This window comes from Serinus canaria, chromosome 1A (genome assembly GCF_022539315.1).
Source record: "Serinus canaria isolate serCan28SL12 chromosome 1A, serCan2020, whole genome shotgun sequence".
Classification (NCBI taxonomy): Eukaryota; Metazoa; Chordata; class Aves; order Passeriformes; family Fringillidae; genus Serinus; species Serinus canaria.
This window is the reverse complement of record NC_066314.1, coordinates 555,004-573,983: the sequence shown is the minus strand read 5'-3', so window position 1 is coordinate 573,983 and position 18,980 is coordinate 555,004. Positions and strand designations below refer to the sequence as shown.

The 18,980-nt window shown below is 58.5% G+C and overlaps 1 protein-coding gene and 2 long non-coding RNA genes across 14 annotated transcripts in view; all 3 read left to right on the top strand.

Annotated features, from left to right (window-relative positions):
• Positions 1–18,980, top strand: part of SHANK3 (SH3 and multiple ankyrin repeat domains 3) — a 124,975-nt gene that overhangs the window by 102,387 nt on the left and 3,608 nt on the right. The window contains exon 17 of the mRNA XM_050985260.1: positions 1,831–4,156. Within this exon, the coding sequence (XP_050841217.1) occupies positions 1,831–4,156 (2,326 nt within the window). The remainder of the gene's footprint in view (positions 1–1,830; positions 4,157–18,980) is intronic.
• LOC127059109 (uncharacterized) lies at positions 4,163–7,783 on the top strand. The gene is made up of 2 exons (XR_007776579.1): positions 4,163–4,741; positions 5,023–7,783. It is a non-coding gene; the product is annotated as an uncharacterized LOC127059109 (long non-coding RNA).
• LOC127059107 (uncharacterized) lies at positions 16,603–18,542 on the top strand. Of its 12 annotated transcripts, none has more exons than XR_007776569.1 (6): positions 16,603–17,107; positions 17,144–17,240; positions 17,325–17,383; positions 17,443–17,478; positions 17,526–17,645; positions 17,682–18,542. It is a non-coding gene; the product is annotated as an uncharacterized LOC127059107 (long non-coding RNA). The 12 variants fall into 12 exon arrangements; XR_007776574.1 differs by having other exon boundaries at positions 16,603–17,138; positions 17,175–17,252; XR_007776570.1 differs by having other exon boundaries at positions 16,603–17,215; positions 17,336–17,383.

Genomic DNA, 18,980 nt, shown 5'->3' with positions numbered 1-18,980 from the left:
GGAGCTGCTCGGGAAGGGGTGGGAACAGCTCCCGGGGGAGCCGATCCCACGGGAATGTGACTGTGGGGAGGCTCTCGTGGGATCGTGGAATGGTTGGGATTGGGGTGAGCTCAAAGCTCATCCCGTTCCCAGCCTTTCCGTGGGACAGCTTCCGCTTATCCCAGGGTGCTCCAACCTGGCCTTGGGCACCTCCAGGGATCTGGGGGCATCCACGGCTTTCCTGGGAATTCTGGCTGGTTCCTCCAGTCTCAGAGCTTCCTCTGGAAGTTGCTCCAAGATTTTTCCAGTGAGGCTTAGAAAGAGGAAGAGTCTCGGGAACAAAGAAGGGTTGGGAGGAAGAGCCCCAGCCACTTCCCGGTTTGTCCCAGTCTGGGAATTCTCTGGGAATAGCCTCTTCACTGCTCTCCTAGTTTTCCAGGTGGAGACGAGAAATTCATCCCTGGTTCCATCGTTGTTTTCCTTGTTTTCCAGGAGAAGATGAGAAACTTCTCCCTGATTCCACTCTTTTCCTGGTTTTCCAGGTGGAGACCAGAAACTCATCCCAGACTCCCCTGTTTTCCTTGGGAAGACAAGAAACTCATCCCCAATTCCATTGTTTTCCTCGTTTTCCGTGTGCAGGCCAGAAACTCATTCCTATTTCCATTTCTCTCCTGGTTTTCCAGGTGGAAGATGGGAAACTTCTCCCTGACTCCAATCTTTTCCTGGTTTTCCAGCTGGAGACCAGAAACTCATCCCTGACTTTGCTCTTTTCCTGGTTTTCCCAGTGGAGGCAACAAACTCATCCCTGACTCCACTCTTTTCCTTGGGAAGACAAGGAGCTCATCCCTGATTCCCTTGTTTTCCAGGTGGAGACAAAAAACTCATTCCTGACTTCCGTTCTCCTTGTTCCTCAGGGGAAGACGAGGAACTTCTCCCTGATTCCATTCTTTTCCTTGTTTTCCAGGCTGAGACCGAAAACCCAGCCCTGACTTCGTTCTTTTCCCTGTTTTCCATGTGGAGATGCGAAGCTTGGCCTTGCCTCCAGTTCTCTCCTTGTTTTCCAAAGAATTCATCCCTGACTTTGTTCTTTCCCTTCTTCCAGGGAAGACGAGAAACTCCTTCCCTGACTTAACTTCTCGTTTTCCAGCCGGAGACCAGAAACTCATCCCTGATTCCATCGTTTTCCTCGTTTTCCAGGTGGAGACCAAAGGACTCATCCCTGACTTCAGTTCTCCTTGTTTTCCAGGTGGAAGATGGGAAACCTCTCCCTGATTCCACTCTTTTCCTCCTTTTCCATCCAGAGCCCAGACACTCACCCCCGATTCCCAGGTTTTCCTCGTTTTCCAGGTGGAAGATGGGAAACCTCTCCCTGATTCCACTCTTTTCCTCCTTTTCCATCCAGAGACCAGAAACTCATCCCTGATTCCATCGTTCTCCTTGTTTTCCAGGTGGAAGATGGGACACCTCTCCCTGATTCCACTCTTTTCCTCCTTTTCCATCCAGAGACCAGACACTCATCCCCAACTCCTGGGTTTTCCTTGTTTTCCAAGTGGAAAATGAGAAACCTCTCCCTGATTCCACTCTTTTCCCTGTTTTCCATCCAGGGATCAGAAACTCACCCCCGACTCTTGGGTTTTCCTTGTTTTCCAGGTGGAAGATGGGAAACCTCTCCCTGATTCCACTCTTTTCCTCCTTTTCCATCCAGAGACCAGACACTCATCCCCAACTCCCGGGTTTTCCTTGTTTTCCAGGTGGAAAATGGGAAACCTCTCCCTGATTCCACTCTTTTCCCTGTTTTCCATCCAGAGACCAGAAACTCATCCCAACCCCCGGGTTTTCCTTGTTTTCCAGGGGAAGACGAGAAGCTGGCCGCGTCCTTGCTGGACGGGAAGTTCCCGCGGAGCACCTCCATGACGGACACGGTCCGGGAAGGCCACGGGATCCCCCCTCCCCCGCAGACCGCCCCTCCCCCGCCCCCCTCCCCCTACTACTTCGACACCGGCCCCCCTCCGTCCTTCTCGCCCCCGCCGCCGCCGGGCCGGGCCTACGACACCATCAGGTCCAGCTTTAAGCCGGGCTTAGAAGCCAAGCTGCACGGGCTGCCGCAGGTGCTGAGCGCGGCCGAGATGTACGACCAGGCCCGGGGCTCCATGCCCTACCCCGAGCGGCAGAAGAGGGCCCGCTCCATGATAATCCTCCAGGATTCCTCCCACCTCCCCGTGGAACCCACCGAGATCCCGCGGCCCGGCCCGGCGGCCACGCCTCCGGAGAAGCTCAAGAGGAAGGGCCGGGTCATCGACAACCCCTACGCCAACATGGGCCAGTTCAACGTCAGCCTCTTCGCCCCCACCAAGCCGCAGAGGAAGAAGAGCCCCCTGGTCAAGCAGCTCCAGGTGGAGGACGCCCAGGAACGGGCGGCCTTGGCCATCACCGGCGGCTACTCCTCCCGGGAGCCGTCCCCCACGCGCCGGGGCCACCGCCTGGACTACCAGCACCACCCCGGCATCGCTCAGGTGGAAGCCGCCGGCCTGCCCTTCGCCACCGCCATCGCCGCCGGCGTCATGAAGGACCGGGACCGGCGGCTGGACGAGAGGAGGAAATCCACGGTGTTCCTGTCGGTGGGAGCCATCGAGGGGCCGGCGCCGGGCGGCAGCGAGATGCCGTCGCTGCAGCAGTCGCGCTCCATCGACGAGCGGCTCCTGGGCAGCCGGGACGTCCTGCTGCCGTCCCCCGTGTCAGCTTTAAAGCCATTAATCAGCAGCTCCTCCTCGACTTTCATCCACCCCCTGACGGGAAAGCCCCTGGATCCCAACTCGCCCCTGGCGCTGGCGCTGGCCGCAAGGGAACGGGCGCTGTCCACTCAAGTCCCATCCCGGTCGCCCACCCCGATCCACAGCCCCGACTCGGACAGAGCCGCGCCCCTGTTTGTGGACATCCAAACCAAAGAACCGGACAGGGGGGACTTGGAGAGCTTGGTGTCCCCCGCCTACTCCCCCGGAGGGAAGGCGGTGATGGCGGCCGACGCCGGCGCTCTGACCCCCACCAAGAGCCCCTGGGGGACTCCGACCACCCTGCGGAAGGAGCCCGAGGTGCGAGCGGAGACGCCGGGCAAGGAGGAGAAGAAACCCGAGGACAAGAAGTCCATGATCATCAGCATCGTGGACACGTCGCAGCAGAAGACCGCCGGCCTCATCATGGTCCACGCCACCAGTAATGGTCAAGACGAGATAGGCCTGGAGATCAAAGAGGAGAGCCCGGCCGTGCCCGAGGTCTGCGCCGAGCCGGCCGAGTCCCCCAAGGCCGAGCCCCAGCCCAGCCCCGTGGGGAAGCCGCCGGCCAGCCCGGCCTCGGAGAAGGCGCTGGGCCAGGGCAGCTCGGAGGAGGAGGTGGAGCCCTACACGGTGACCCTCCCGCCGGCCCAGCTGTCCTCCAGCGACGAGGAGACCCGCGAGGAGCTGGCCAAGATCGGGCTGGTGCCGCCCCCGGACGAATTCGCCAACGGGGTGCTGGTGACCACCCCCGGCACCCCCGTCAGCCACCTGGCCGCGCCCGGCGCGCCGTCCCTGCCAGCGGCAGCAGTAGCACCTTCTCCCCCCGGCGCGACACCCTCAGGGAAGCCCTCGGACGCCCCCGCGGCCCCGGAGTCGGCGGCGGACTCGGGAGTGGAAGAGGTGGACACCAGGAGCTCCAGCGACCACCACCTGGAGACCACGAGCACCATCTCCACGGTCTCCAGCATGTCCACGCTGTCCTCGGAGAGCGGCGAGCCCACCGACACCTACACGTCCTTCGCCGACGGCCAAACTTTTCTACTCGAGAAGCCACCAGTGCCTCCAAAGCCCAAACTCAAGTCCCAGCTCAGCAAGGGGCCGGTTACTTTCAGGGACCCACTTTTGAAGCAGTCTTCGGACAGCGAGCTCATCTCCCAGCACCACGCGGCCACGCTGGCGGCCACCAGCGCGGCCCGGCCACGCTACCTCTTTCAGAGAAGGTCCAAGCTATGGGGGGACCCCATGGAGAGCAGGCCCGGCCACGGGGCCGAAGAGGACAAACCAACTGTGATCAGCGAGCTGAGCTCCCGCCTCCAGCAGCTCAACAAGGACACGCGCTCCTTGGGCGAGGAACCGGCCGGCTCCGCCCTGGATCCCGGCAAGAAGTCGCCGGTGGTGGCCGCACGGTAAGAGCCGGGCATGGCCGGGGTCGGGGACGGGCGGGGGACGCTGCCGGTGAGCCGGGTGTGGCTTTGAGGGACGCCTCGGAGCCTCGGGAGCTCGGCGGAGGGGACGGAACGTCGGCGGGAGTTGTGGGATGGGCTCCTGGCGCGCCGTGGCTGTGGCTGCTCCCCCGCCCCTCCCCTCCCCGTGGTGACAATGGCGATGATGAGGTGACAGCGATGATGCCGCGGTGGTGATGACGTGACAATGACAGTGTGGTGACAACGGGAATGCTGCGGTGACAATGCCGTGGTGACAATGACGATGTCCTGACGATGATGCTGTGGGGACAATGACGATGTCGTGACAGCGGCAATGCTGTGGTGACCACGACGATGCTGTGGTGACAATGGCAATGCTGTGGTGGCAATGATGTGGTGGCAGCAACGATGATGCTGCGATGACAATGCTGTGGTGACAATGACGACATGGTGGTGACGATGACGATGCCATGGTGACAATGACGGCGCCGTGGTGACAATGACGATGTTGTGGTGATGATGACAATGCTGAGGGGACAATGCTGATGCTGTGGTGACAATGCTGAGGTGACAATGACGATGTGGTGACAATGCTGATGCCGTGGTGACAATGCTGTGGTGACAATGACGATGTGGTGACAATGATGATCCCATGGTGACAATGTTGTGGTGATGATGACAATGCTGAGGGGACAATGCTGATGCTGTGGTGACAATGCTGTGAGGACAATGACGATGTTGTGGTGATGATGACAATGCTGAGGGGACAATGCTGATGCCGTGGTGACAATGCTGTGAGGACAATGACGATGTGGTGACAATGATGATCCCGTGGTGACAATGCTGAGGTGACAATGACAATGCTGAGGTGACAATGTCGAGTCCTGGGTCACCCCCTCCATGTTCTCTCCTGGCCAAGCACCAAGGATGGGTTTTTCCAGAGCTTTTCCATTTCTGAGGATCTCCAGGTGTTGTCCCGCTCAGGAGGTGACAAAGGTGGCCTGTGGCACCCCCCAGACAGGACACGGTGGCACCAACTCCACCCTGGTTCTGCCTCACCCACCCGACCCTAAAAGGATCCCAAACCTTCCGAATCGGAGCCCAGATTCTTAAAAACCTTGGGAATATTAAATCCCAGCAGGAAGCCACCCAAAATTCCGAGTCGTGTCCTGCCCTTTCGGGCGTGGCCCCACAGGGCCACCACCAGCCGGTGTCACCCGGTGTCACCCACGGGTGCCAGGGCTCAGCGAGGTGCCGGGAGCTCTGGAGCAGGGCCAGCCCTTCCCATGGGAAAAGCTTTTCCCACCAAACCATCCCAGCCACGGCTGCTCCCGGCACGTGGCGCTGGCACAGGAGGTGACATTCCAGGCGGTGGCCTTGGGGACAAAGTGTCCTGGAGCATCCCGGGGTCCCTCGGGCCTATCCCAGCAGATCCAAACTGGGAACACTGGGAGCGGATCCAGGCGTGTCTCCCTGTCCCAGGGTGTCATTCCCTATGGAGCCGGGTGTCACCCGCGGTCCCCTCCCTCATCCCGAGCCAAGGCCGTTCAGGGATCCTCTGGAATGGAGGCTGGGCCCATCTCCAGTGACGCTGGAATTTCGGGAATTCTGGGCTTTTACAAGCCCTTTTACCCAGATCCCAAGCTGGTTTGGGATTCCCTGCTGGGAATCCTCCGGCTCCCAGCCACATCGGAACATCCCTCTCCGTGTCCCCACCCCTTCCATCCGTGCCCATCCAATCTCCCGGTTTTCTCCCGGAGTGACTTCACCAATTCCGAGGATCAGCCCTTCTCCATCCTCTCTTCCTGCCTTCCCTGCAATCCCTGCAATTCCCAGGGCTCCGTGCCCCGCTCATCCAGCCCCTGGAGCCTCCTGTTTCCCTGCACATCCCGTCCTTGCTCCCCGCTGGAATCCAGCCTTCCCAGCCATCCTGCAGAGTCCCACATTCCCAGATTTTCCCTTTTGGGAAAGCCACGGCCTTTCATCTCCCGGGTTTTGGGATGTCAAAGCTTGAAACGTTTCCCGGGAAGCCGGTGGGGAACGGAATTTTTAAGGATGGCGGCCGCTCTCCCGCCTTGTCCGAGTTCTCCTGGGTTTTTTATGGAATTGCTGTGAATTCAGGGAATAATGGGAGCACGGTTAGGTAAGGAGCAGTGACCCAGTTTGGGATGCGTTTTCCAGGCTCTGGAATTGTCCAGAGAAGGGAAGTGTCACCTGAATGTCCCTCAAGAGCTGCCGGGAGCCAGAGGTGGCCTGGAATCCCACAGGGATGGGGACAGGGAGGTGGCCTGGAATTCTGCAGGGGTGGGGACACTGAGGTGTCCTGGAGACCCACAGGGATGGGACCCTGGAATTCTGCAGGGATGGGGACACTGAGGTGGCCTGGAGTATCCCAAAAGGACACTGAGGGGGTTTGGAATTCCACAAGGAACAGGGACACTGAGGTGACCTGGATTATCCCAAAAGGACACTGAGGGGGTTTGGAATTCCACAAGGAACAGGGACACTGAGGTGACCTGGAGTATCCCAAAAAAACAATAAGATTCTTGGAATTCCACAAGGAGCAGGGACACTGAGGTGACCTGGAGTTCCTCAGGGATGGGGACAGGGAGGTGGCCTGGAGTCCCCAGAGCGGACAATGAGGTGTCCTGGAATCTGGGAATGGGGACACTGAGGTGGCCTGGAGTCCCAGGGGGATGGGGACACCAATGTTCCCATACCTGATCTCCCCCCAGCCCTTCCAGTGGCTCTGGATCCATGGGATTAGCGGCCATTCGGGAATCATCCTGGAATTCCTCCCTCCCCACATTCATCCTGAATTCCCAGCAATTCCGCACAAGCTCAGGGAATTCCCTGCTCCAGTTCACCTTCCCCTGCCCGATCCCTGTGGGAATGCTCCCTGGGAACCCCGGGAAGATCCATGGCTTTTTCCCGAGCTCTAACTCCGGCTCTGTCTCCCCCCAAGCCGGGCGTCCACGGAAGGACCTTTGAGCCGAGGGGCTGGGAAAGAGCCCAAGGAATTCTGACAGTGGGAACGTCAGGTCACAGTTCAGGCCAGTGACGGTGACAATCCCGGGACCAGGGACACCCGGGACGGTGACAGTGGCAGCGGAGAAAGGGGACAACTTCCCTTCATCCGTGGTGGCCCTTGGTGGCCGTGTCCAAGAGCAGCTTCCTCCTGTTTAACCCCAACCCCTGGAATTGTTGAGGCTGGAAAATCCCTCTGATCCCACTGAGTCCAGCCATTCCCAGCAGTGTTCCGCGTCCCCAAGCGCCACATCCACACGGCTTTTAATCCCGCCGGGAATGGGGGCTCCACCCCTTCCCTGGGCATCCCATTCCAGCGCCCCATCAACTTCTCGGGAAGGAATTTTCCCAAAAACCCAGCTCCACCTGGCGGTGATCCCCTCTTGTTCCCTGCCCCGGCTGGAATTCCTGTCCGGCATTCCTGGAGCGGTGGCGGGATCCTGGGAAACCCCGGGATCCTGGGAAAAGCCCTCTGAGCCATGGGAGAGGCTCGGGATGTGCCGGAGCCGCTCCCGCTGCCGGGAGCCGAGCGCGTTCCGCGTGTGACATCCGTGTCCCCAATAAAGCTGACGGTGACCGTGACAGGTGTGTGTGTGTCATTGGGGACACGGCCATTCCCGACTTTGGGAGCCACGCTCCGGGCCCGGAGCCAGCTCCGGCTCTGGATTCACTGCTCCAGCGCTCCAGGCGGCATTCCCGCAAAATTCCCCCACGACATTCCCGTCCCGTGTCCCCGCCCAGCCCTGCCAGGCTCCTGCCATCCACAATCCCAACTGGATCCCTCTTCCCAAGCTCTGGGACTCACCGGGAGCATCCCAAACATCCCAAAACCCCTTTGTCTTTTCCAACCGATTGATCACAGTTTGATTCCCAGGAATCTGGGATGTGCCAGGATTTGTCCCGGTCATTCCCAGCTAGAGCTTTGTATTTCCCTCTGGAATTTGGAAGGAGGCTCCAAGTCCAGAACTGTGGGAGCTTTGCCCATCCCAGGGGTTTTTCCAGCTAGATCCCAGGTTTCCAGCTTTTCCCAGAATTTTCTTTGGCGTTGATAAATGCCCAAGGCAGATTCCGGGAGAGTTCCAAGGTTTTGGGGTTCCAGAGCCAGGCCAGGGGGAGCTTTCCCAAAGGGAACTTCCAGGAACATCCCATTGCTCCTGCTTTGGGGATCTGGATCCACGCTCAGGGAAGCTTGGCTGAGGACTCCCAGGAATTCCCTGGGAGAATCCCAGATGTCGAGGTTGGGGCTCCAGATCCCAGCTCAAGGTCAGGGAAGCTTCGCCAACCAGTCCTGGCTCCTGGGGACTCCCAGGAACATCCCAAGTGTCCCAGTTTGGAGATCCATATCCGAGCTCAGGGAAGGCTTTCCAAGGACTTCTGGCTCCTCAAACTCCCAGGAACATCCCAAATGTCCCAGTTTGGGGCTCTGGATCCAGACTTGGGGGAGCTTTTCCAAGGCATTCTGAGGACTCCCAGGAACATCCCAAGTGTCCCAGTTTGGAGATCCATATCCGAGCTCAGGGAAGGCTTTCCAAGGGCTTCTGGCTCCTCAGAACTCCCAGGAACATCCCAAATGTCCCAGTTTGGAGCTCTGGATCCCAGTTCAATGGAGCTTTTCCAATGGTTCCTCAGAACTTCCAGGAATATCCCAAGTGTCCCAGTTTGGGGCTCTGGATCCAGACTTGGGGGAGCTTTTCCAAGGCATTCTGAGGACTCCCAGGAACATCCCAAGTGTCCCAGTTTGGAGATCCATAGCCGAGCTCTGGGAAGGTTTTCCAAGAGCTTCTGGCTCCTCAGAACTCCCAGGAACATCCCAAATGTCCCAGTTTGGAGCTCTGGATCCCAGTTCAATGGAGCTTTTCCAATGGTTCCTCAGAACTTCCAGGAACAACCCAAATGTCCCAGTTTGGGGCTCTGGATCCAGATTCAGGGGATGTTCTGGCTCCTAGAAACTCCCAGAAACATCCCAAATGTCCCAGTTTGGGGCTCCGGATCCCAGCTCGGTGGAGCTTTTCCAAGGGTTCCTCAGAACTCCCAGGAGCATCTCAAGTGTCCCAGTTCAGGGCTCTGGATCCAGATTCAGGGGAGCTTTTCCAAGGAGTTCTGGCCCCCAGGGACTCGCAGGAGCATCCCAAATATCCCAGTTTGGGGCTCCAGGTGAGGCAGGGCTTTGCCAAAGGGTCCTGGTTTCCAGTGATTCCCAGGAACATCCCAAGTGTCCCGGTTTGGAGATCCATAGCCAAGCTCTGGGAAGATTTTCCAAGAGCTTCTGGCTCCTCAGAACTCCCAGGAACATCCCAAATGTCCCAGTTTGGCACTCTGGATCCAGACTTGGGGGAGCTTTTCCAACGGTTCCTCAGAACTCCCAGGAATATCCCAAGTGTCCCAGTTTGGAGATCCATAGCCGAGCTCTGGGAAGGCTTTCCAAGGGCTTCTGGCTCCTAGAAACTCCCAGGAACATCCCAAATATCCCAATTTGGGGCTCTGGATCCAGACTTGGGGGAGCTTTTCCAACGGTTCCTCAGAACTCCCAGGAACATCCCAAATATCCCAGTTTGGGGCTCTGGATCCAGATTCAGGGGAGCTTTTCCAAGTAGTTCTGGCTCCTGGGGACTTCCAGGAGCATCCCAAATATCCCAGTTTGGGGCTCCAGGTGAGGCAGGGCTTTGCCAAAGGGTCCTGGTTTCCAGTGATTCCCAGGAACATCCCAAGTGTCCCAGTTCGGGACTCTGGATCCAGACTTGGGGGAGCTTTTCCAAGGCATTCTGAGGACTCCCAGGAACAACCCAAATGTCCCAGTTTGGGGCTCTGGATCCAGATTCAGGGGAGCTTTTCCAAGGAGTTCTGGGCCCTGGAGACTCCCAGGAGCATCCCAAATATCCCAGTTTGGATCTCGATCTGAGGGAATCTTTTCCAAGGGTTTTTTTTTGTGTCTTTGCTTGTGCCTTTGTTTCTCTTTAACCCCAAAAACGCTCCTGGGAAGCGGAACTCGAGCTTCCCAAGGGAGCGTTTCCAGTGCTGCTCTGCAATTCCACGGATTCCTTTGTATTCCCACAGATCTGAGGGAGAAGGAGAAGAAACTTGAGCCCTTTGGGGTTTTAGTTCCTTTTAGGGTAAAGCTGCCTCTTTTTCTCCAGTCCTAAATGAATTCCGTGTCCCGGGAGTGGTGTCACATCCCAAAAAAAGCTTGGGAAAACACCCCCTGTTTCCTTGTAGGCTTGGGGGCTTTTCCAGGGAAATTCCCACGGGAAGCGGGGATTTGGGATGAAAATCGAGGGAAGGAAGAGGGGGATTGGGGTGACAGAGAGAGGGAGGGTGGGAATAGAGGGGATCTGTGTGGCAGGGAGGGGTGGGGACGAGGTGGCCACTTCGGGAGAGGAGGTGGCCAGGATTGAGGAAGAGGTGATGAGGAGTGGGAAGGAGCGGCTGGGATTGAGGAGCAGGTGGCCGGGATTGGGGAAGGAAGTGGCCGGGATTGGGAAGGAGGTGGCCAGGACTGGGAAGGAGGTGGCCAGGATTGAGGAGGAAGTGGCCAGGATTGGGAAGGAGGTGGCCAGGATTGGGAAGGAGGTGGCCAGGATTGGGAGGAGGTGGCCAGGACTGGGAAGGAGGTGGCCAGGATTGGGGAAGGAGGTGGCCAGGACTGGGAAGGAGTAGCTGGGATTGAGGAGCAGGTGGCCAAGTTGGGGAAGGAAGTGGCCAGGACTGGGAGGAGGTGGCCAGGACTGGGAAGGAGGTGGCCAGGACTGGGGAAGGAGGTGGCCAGGACTGGGAAGGAGTAGCTGGGATTGAGGAGCAGGTGGCCAAGTTGGGGAAGGAAGTAAACAGGATTGGGAAGGAGGTGGCCAGGACTGGGAAGGAGGTGGCCAGGACTGGGAAGGAGGTGGCCAGGACTGGGAAGGAGGAAGAGGAGAAGGAGGAGGAAGAGGAGGAGGAGGTGGCCCCATTTGGAGAGGAGGTGGCCAGGACTGAGGAGCAGGTGGCCAAGTTTGGGAAGGAGGTGACCAAGTCTGGGAATGAGGTGGCCAAGTCTGGGAAGGAGGTGGCCCCCCCACATCTGGAGAGGTCACCAGGACTGTGGAGGTGGCCAGGACTGGGAAGGAGGTGGCAAAGTTTGGGAATGAAGTGGCCAGGATTGATTGGGATGGAGATTCCAGGATTGGGATGGAGGTGGCCAGGACTGGAATAGAGATTCCAGGACTGGGATGGAGATCTCAGGATTGGGAATGAGGTGACCAGGACTGAAATAGAGATTCCAGGACTGGGATAGAGATCTCAGGATTGGGAGAAGGTAACCAGGACTGGGAATGAGGGGACCAGGACTGGGATGGAGATCTCAGGACTGGGATGGAGGTGACCAGGACTGGGATAGAGATCTCAGGATTGGGATGGAGGTGACCAGGACTGGGATGGAGATTTCAGGACTGGGATGGAGATCTCAGGACTGGGAATGAGGTGACCAGGACTGGAATAGAGATTCCAGGACTGGGATGGAGATCTCAGGATTGGGAGAAGGTAACCAGGACTGGGAACGAGGTGACCAGGACTGGGATGAGATGGCCACGCTGCCGATGGCCACAACCCCTGTGCTCTCCAGCCTCCCTCCCACTGGGTTCCACGGATCCCACTTCCCGTGGGAAGAGGCTGCTGCAGGGGTCCCCAGGCACAGTGGGATCCCCTGGATCCCCTCCCCTCTGGCTTTCCATGGAATTTCCCCAGGTTCTCAAAGGCTGGGGGCCTTCCCCACCAGCAGAGCCTTGGGAGAGCTCTGGGAGGTTGAGCTGCGGAAAACCGGGAATTCTGGGGGGGCTGCACCGAGAGGACCCTCCCAGCCCTTGATCCCAGACGATCCCGAGGCGCTGCAGGGTCTGGGAAGGGTTTGATGCCTACAAGGATTCAGGGTCCCAGCGCGTGTCCTGTCCCGGTGTCACCGCGTCCCCGCGTCCCCGCCCCGCTGGCTTCTCCCATCCCAGCGCCACCCGCCACCCTCATCCCAAGGAAACGGGCTTCTTGGGAAATTTGGGAAGAGCAGGGGGGCTGCCTGGAGCCCCATGGGATGAGCTCCAGGTCCCGAGGGAGCCTCCGAGTGGGAAGAGCGGAAGTGTCCCCGGCTCGGGGTGTTCCCATCAAAGTGGGGTTTGTCACCTTGTCCTTGAGGTGGGAATCACGGGAAAAGGGGTTTTCCTTGGAGAAATCCAGGGGGATCCATTCCAGGTGGAGTTCAGGGAAGGAGGGAGCTCCGGATGTCCTGCAGGATCTCTCATGGGAAGAGATTGCCTTGGGAAGGCCCAGGGGCAACGCTCAAGGAATTGGGAATTTTCCTTCGGCTTCCAGCCTGGAATTCCCTTTTCCTGCTGGGACCAGAGAAGGAAAAAAAGGGAATTTTAGTTACAACATCCCTGCTCCCTGCTGGAGCTTCCCGCATGCCGGGATTGCTCCGGATTGTCCGTGCTCCAGGACAGAGCTCACGGATAAATCCCAATCCCAAAACTGCTCCGGACAAATCCCAACTGGAGCCTGAGACCCCCTTGGGTCTCCTCCCCGTCCCTGCTCCCGCCTCGGCCCCTTGGGATGTTTTTCCTGAGGGATAACCACGCGTGCTTCCTAAAAATTCCCAAATCCACATTCCCAGATGTTCCCAGACTCTGCTCCAACGGCAGCTCCCAACTTTTGGCATTCCCGAGGTGTCCCCGCTCCCGGCGCAGCTCCGGCACTTCCTGCCTGTCCCACTGCAGAAAGGGATAAAGTTGGGAATAATCCAGGGCTTTTGGGGCGTTTGGAGCCGCCATTCCAAACCTGGGAGCTCCTGGTCCTGATCCGGGCGGGATGAGGCTATTCCCTCCTTCCCAACAGCACAGCCCAGGGATCCCGGGGAACTTCCACAGGGTATTCCCTCTGGGAAGCACCGAATCCCCGGGAACATCCCGTGGCCTTTGGGGGTGGCCGATGGCGCCGTCACTGCCACCAGCCCCGGGGGGACACGGAAAAACTTGGGAATTTTGTGTCGGCTGCTCGGTGTTGTTTTGGCTGTGGGGCATTTTTCTCATGCATTTGTTGTTTCCTTCCTTTCCCAAATCCCTCTTTCCGATATCCCTGCCTTTCCCAAATCCACGTTCCTTCCCAAATCCCTGCATTTCCCAAATCCCTGCATTTCCCATTTGCCTGCCTTTCCCAAATTCCTTTTCCCACTTCCCTGCCTTTCCCAAATTCCTCTTTCCCACTTCCCTGCCTTTCCCAAATTCCTCTTTCCCACTTCCCTGCCTTTCCCAAATTCCTCTTTCCCACTTCCCTACTGTTCCCAAATTCCTCTTTCCCATTTCCCTGCCTTTCCCGAATTCCTCTCTTTCCCAAATCCGTGCCCTTCCTAAATCCCCGCATTTCCCATTTCCCTGCCTTTCCCGAATTCCTCTCTTTCCCATTTGCCTGCCTTTCCCAAATCCCTGCCTTTCCCAAACCCCCATTCCTTCCAGCTCCTGCCCTTCCCAAATCCTTGCATTTCCCATTTGCCTGCCTTTCCCAAATCCCTGGTCCTTTCCCAAATCCCTGCCCCCGTTCCCTCTTTTTCCCAGCCCTCCCAGCAGCTCTGTCGCTGTCCAACCCTCCAGGCTTTGGCTGAATCCATGCAATTCCAACCGCCCCATTCCCGGCCGGCCACGCCCTCGCCCATCCCACGGGAACCATCCCGATCTCCCCCCCAAAATTCCCGGCCCCTCCATCCCCCCATTCCCAATCCCCCCCACACCCCCCCTCCCCAAACCCACCCGGGGGTCTCCACTCAGGGAACACCAAGGCCGGATCGATTCCCGCGGTTCTCCCGGCCCCGAATCCCTCGGGATCGACGTCCGGTGGCTTCTTTTCCGTGTGGCGCTTCCCGGACCGGAGCTAACATTTCTCTCATTGCCTCTTTTCCTGCTTCCATGTGCATGTCCCGCTGCTCTGTCCTAGATCCGCCTCTGGCCTCCGGAGGGTGGGCGAGTTGTGTAAGTGAGCACGTTCCCATTCCATAGCTCCATCCCACCGGGAATGTCCCATTCCTCACCTGTCTCTCCCCCTCCCCGCCGCCGCCCCACTCCCGACGGCCTTCCCGAGGTTTTGGGGGGCGTCCGGAGGGAGCGGCGCCGGCTCCGGGATGTGCGCGTCCCTCGGGAGCATGGCCCTGTCCCCGTGCTGTGGTGGCGTGTCCGGCTCTTCCCGCTCTGGTGTTCCTGCTGAGGAAATTCCCGTCGGGATCCCGGGGGATCGGGGCCGGGGCGGGGGGAAGATCCCGGAGCAGCTCAGTCCTCCGGGAAGGGCGGGAGAGACACCAGGAAGGGGGGGAAGGATCCCAGGAAAGGTGGAAATGACACCAGAAGGAGGGAAAAGGTCCCAGGGAGGGAGGGAAAGACACCAGGAAGTGGGGAAAGAGAAGGACACCAGGAAAGGTGGGAGAGACCCCAGGAAAAGTGGGAAAAGGATCCCAGAAAAGGTGGGAGAGACACCAGGAAAGGTGGGAGAGACACCAGGAAAGGTGGGAAAAGGATCCCAAGAAAGGTGAGAGAGATTCCAAGAAAGGTGGAAAAGACCCCAGAAGGATGGAAAAGATCCCAGGAAGGGGGAAAGGATCCCAGGAAGGGTGGGAGAGATCTCAAGGATGTTGGAAGAAATCCCAGATAAGGTGGGAGAAACCCCAGGAAAGGTGGGAAAGGATCCCAGGAAGGGGGAAAGACCCCAGGAAAAGTGGGAGAGACCCCAGGAAAAGTGGGAGAGATTCTGGGAAAGGACCCTGGGAAGGACCCTGGGAAGGGGGGCAGAGCATCCCCACTCCAATCCCAGCAAACCATGGATGCACTGGGATCCATCCCTGGTTCCCCAGGGTGGGGGGTCCCAAGTCCCCCTCTGGAGCAAAAATTCCATGAAACAGAGCTGGGAGCTCCTGGGATCCATCCCAATCCCCCAGGGATTTCCTGCCGCAGCAGGAAAAGCGGGATCCAGGGATTCCCCTCCTGCCAGCAGTGGTTCCAGGATATCCCGGTGGCTTCCAGAAGCTCTGGAAGGACTCCCCAGGCTGGGATGGGACAGCAGCGGGATCCCGGGAAAAGCTGTTCCCGCTCCAGCTCCCTTGGGCTGGAGGGGGCGACTCATGGGATTGGGAGGGCCGGAGAATTCCCCCTGGGAATTTCCCAGCGTGCATGGCCGGCTCTGTGCTCCTGGTTGTGCTTCCTCCGTGTTGTCCCCGTGTCCCGTCCTCGTGTCCCGTCCCGTGTGCGGAGCTCCGGCTCCATCCGTGTCCCGGCTCCCGGAGCCGTTCCCGGTTGATTTTTCCTTGTCCTTTTCTGCCAAGCGCTGAATTCCCGAGGCCGCGGCCCCGTCCCGGGAGAGCGGCGCCGGATCCCGACGCCCCGGGAATGCCGGGGGGCCGCGTTCCCGACGGCTGCTGGATGCCATTCCCAGGGATTCGCTCTGCTCCCGGGCGGGGCGGAGGCCTGGGATGCGCGGGAGCTCCCGGCCGGCTCCGGATCTTTCCGGGAGCACCCGGAGCGGGGTCGTTCCGGAGGCTCCTCTCGGCCGTGGGGGGCTCATCCCACCGGATCCAGCCGTGGATTCATTCCCTCAAATCCTGGCACCGGTGTCACGGAAATTTGGGATATCTGGGGGACACCAGGGGGGAACCGTCCCCTGTGTTGGCACTGGGGGCACTTGGATCGTCCTATGGATCATTCCAGGGCTTATTCCAGGACTCATCCCGAGGCTCCTCCCTGGGCTCATCCCAGGGCTCATCCCAAGGTTTATCCCTTAATTCTTCCCAGTGCTCTTCCCAGGGCTCATCCCATAATTCCTCCCAGTGCTCTTCCCGGGGCTCATCCTAAGGTTCCTCCCTGGGCTCATCCCAGGGCTCATCCCAAGGTTTATCCCATAATTCCTCCCAGTGCTCTTCCCAGGGCTCATCCCAAGGTTCCTTCCTGGGCTCATCCCAAGGTTTATCCCATAATTCCTCCCAGTGCTCTTCCCGGGGCTCACCCCAAGGTTCCTTCCTGGGCTCATCCCAAGGTTTATCCCATAATTCCTCCCAGTGCTCTTCCCTGGGCCTATCCCAAGATTCCTCCCAGGTTCATCCTGAGGTTCCTCTCCAGGCTCCTCCCTGGGCCCATCCTGCAGCTCCTGGGTTCAGGACAGCAGGAATTCCATGTCCTGCTCCCACACCTGCTCCTGGATCCTTTGGGATGGCCGTGTCCCATCTACCGGACTGACCAGGATCAGGAAAACTTCAGACAGTGTTTGATCCTTGCCCAGCTCCCAGAATCCCTGCCCGGCTCCCAGAATCCCTGCCCGGCTCCCAGAATCCCTGCCCTGGCTCCCAGAATCCCTGCTCGGCTCCCAGAATCCCTGCCCGGCTCCCAGAATCCCTGCCCGGCTCCCAGAATCCCTGCCCTGCTCCCAGAATCCCTGCCCTGCTCCCAGAATCCCTGCCCTGTTCCCAGAATCCCTGCCCTGGCTCCCAGAATCCCTGCCCTGGCTCCCAGGAAAAGCCAGGGGTAGGGTTAGGGTGAGGATTGGGATCAGGATCAGGGTTGGGATTGGGGTTGGGATCAGGGTCTGGATCAAGGTTAGGGTTAGGATTGGGATCGGGATCCAGGTCAGGGCTAGGATCACCTGTGAGTTGGGATCAGGGTTAGGGTCAAGTTTAGGACCAGGGTTAAAGTTAGGGTCAGGCTTAGGGTTTGGGCCAGGACCAAAATCGGGATCAGGGCTGAGGGGAATTCAGAGCCAAGGCTGGGGTCAGGTTTAGGTTCAGGGTTAGGACCAGGACCAAAATCGGGATCAGGGCTGAGGGGAAATTAGAGCCTAGATTAGGGTCAGGTTTAGGGTCAGGGTTAGGATCAAGGTTCAGGTCAGGATTAGGGTCAGGATTAGGGTCAAGGCTCAGGTCAGGTTTAGGATCAAGGCTCAGGTCAGGTTTAGGGTCAGGGTTAGGGTCAGGGTTAGGATCAAGGCTCAGGTCAGGTTTAGGGTCAGGGTTAGGATCAAGGCTCAGGTCAGGTTTAGGGTCAGGGTTAGGGTCAGGGTTAGGATCAAGGTTCAGTTCAGGTTTAGGGTCAAGGCTCAGGTCAGGTTTAGGGTCAGGTTTAGGGTCAGGTTTAGGGTCAAGGCTCAGGTCAGGTTTAGGGTCAGGGTTAGGATCAAGGCTCAGGTCAGGTTTAGGGTCAGGTTTAGGGTCAGGCTCAGGTCAGGTTTAGGGTCAGGGTTAGGGTCAGAGTTCAGGTCAGGTTTAGGGTCAGGGTTAGGATCAAGGCTCAGGTCAGGTTTAGGGTCAGGGTTAGGGTCAGGGTTAGGATCAGGCTCAGGTCAGGTTTAGGGTCAGGGTTAGGATCAAGGCTCAGGTCAGGTTTAGGGTCAGGTTTAGGATCAAGGCTCAGGTCAGGTTTAGGGTCAGGTTTAGGATCAAGGCTCAGGTCAGGTTTAGGGTCAGGTTTAGGATCAAGGCTTAGGTCAGGTTTAGGGTCAGAGTCAGGCTTAAGACCAGAGTCAGCATCAGGGTCAGGGTTAGGATCAGGATTAGGGGCAGAGTCAAGGCTGGGGTCAGGTTTAGGCTCAGGATCAGGACTGGGGTTAAGATCAGGGTTAGGATTAGGGTTAGGCTCGGGGTTAGGGCTGTGTTTGGGATCAGCACGGGAGGAAGGTCCATCCAAAGGAAGGAAGATCCATGGGATCCGTTGGAAGGAAGATCTCACAGGAAGATCCATAGAGAGGTTGGGAAAAGGTCCTTGGGAATGTTGGGAAGACCTGCACTGGAATGTTGGAGAAAACCCCTCAGGAAGGTCAGAGAAGATCTGCAGGAGGTCACGGGAAGATCCATGAGGAGGTCAGGAAGTGTCCACAGGAAACTCGGGAAGATCCACTGGGAGGTTGGACGGAAGATCCGTAGGAAGGCTGGGAAAACATCCACAGGGAGATGATTTGGAGGGAGATCCGTAGGAAGGCTGGGAACAGGACCCCAGCAAGGCCGGAGAGAGGTGGGCGTGGTCACAGCCCCTTTGGGAGCCACCGTGGGAATTGTGGGAGACAATTCCAAGGGCTTGGGAGCCACCACGGAACACCAGGGCAACCACACGGGAGCCTCACCAAGGAACAGGGAACGATCCAAGCGATCCCAGGAATGATCCCAGCCATCCCAGGAATGATCTCAGCCATCCCAGGAGTGATCCCAGCCATCCCAGGAACGATCCAAACGATCCCAGGAACGATCCGAGCCATCCCAGGAGTGATCCCAGCCATCCCAGGAACGATCCCAGCCATCCCAGGAACGATCCCAGCCATCCCAGGAACGATCCAAGCCATCCCAGGAGTGATCCGAGCCATCCCAGGAACGATGCCAGGAACGATCCAAATGATCCCAGGAATGATCTCAGCCATCCCAGGAACAATCCAAATGATCCCAGGAACGATCCCAGCCATCCCAGGAACGATCCCAGCCATCCCAGGAACGATGCCAGCCATCCCAGGAACAATCCAAAGGATCCCAGGAATGATCCCAGCCATCCCAGGAACGATCCAAATGATCCCAGGAATGATCCCAGCCATCCCAGGAACCATCCAGATGATCCCAGGAAGGATCCCAGCCATCCCAGGAACGATCCCAGGGACGATCCCAGTGATCTCAGGAACAACCCAAACGAGCCCAGAAACGATCCCAGCCATGCCAGGAATGATCCAAACAATCCCAGGAATTATTCCAGCGATCCTAGGACTGATCCAGATAATCCCAGGAACAATCCAAAAATGATCCCAGGAGCGATTCACATAA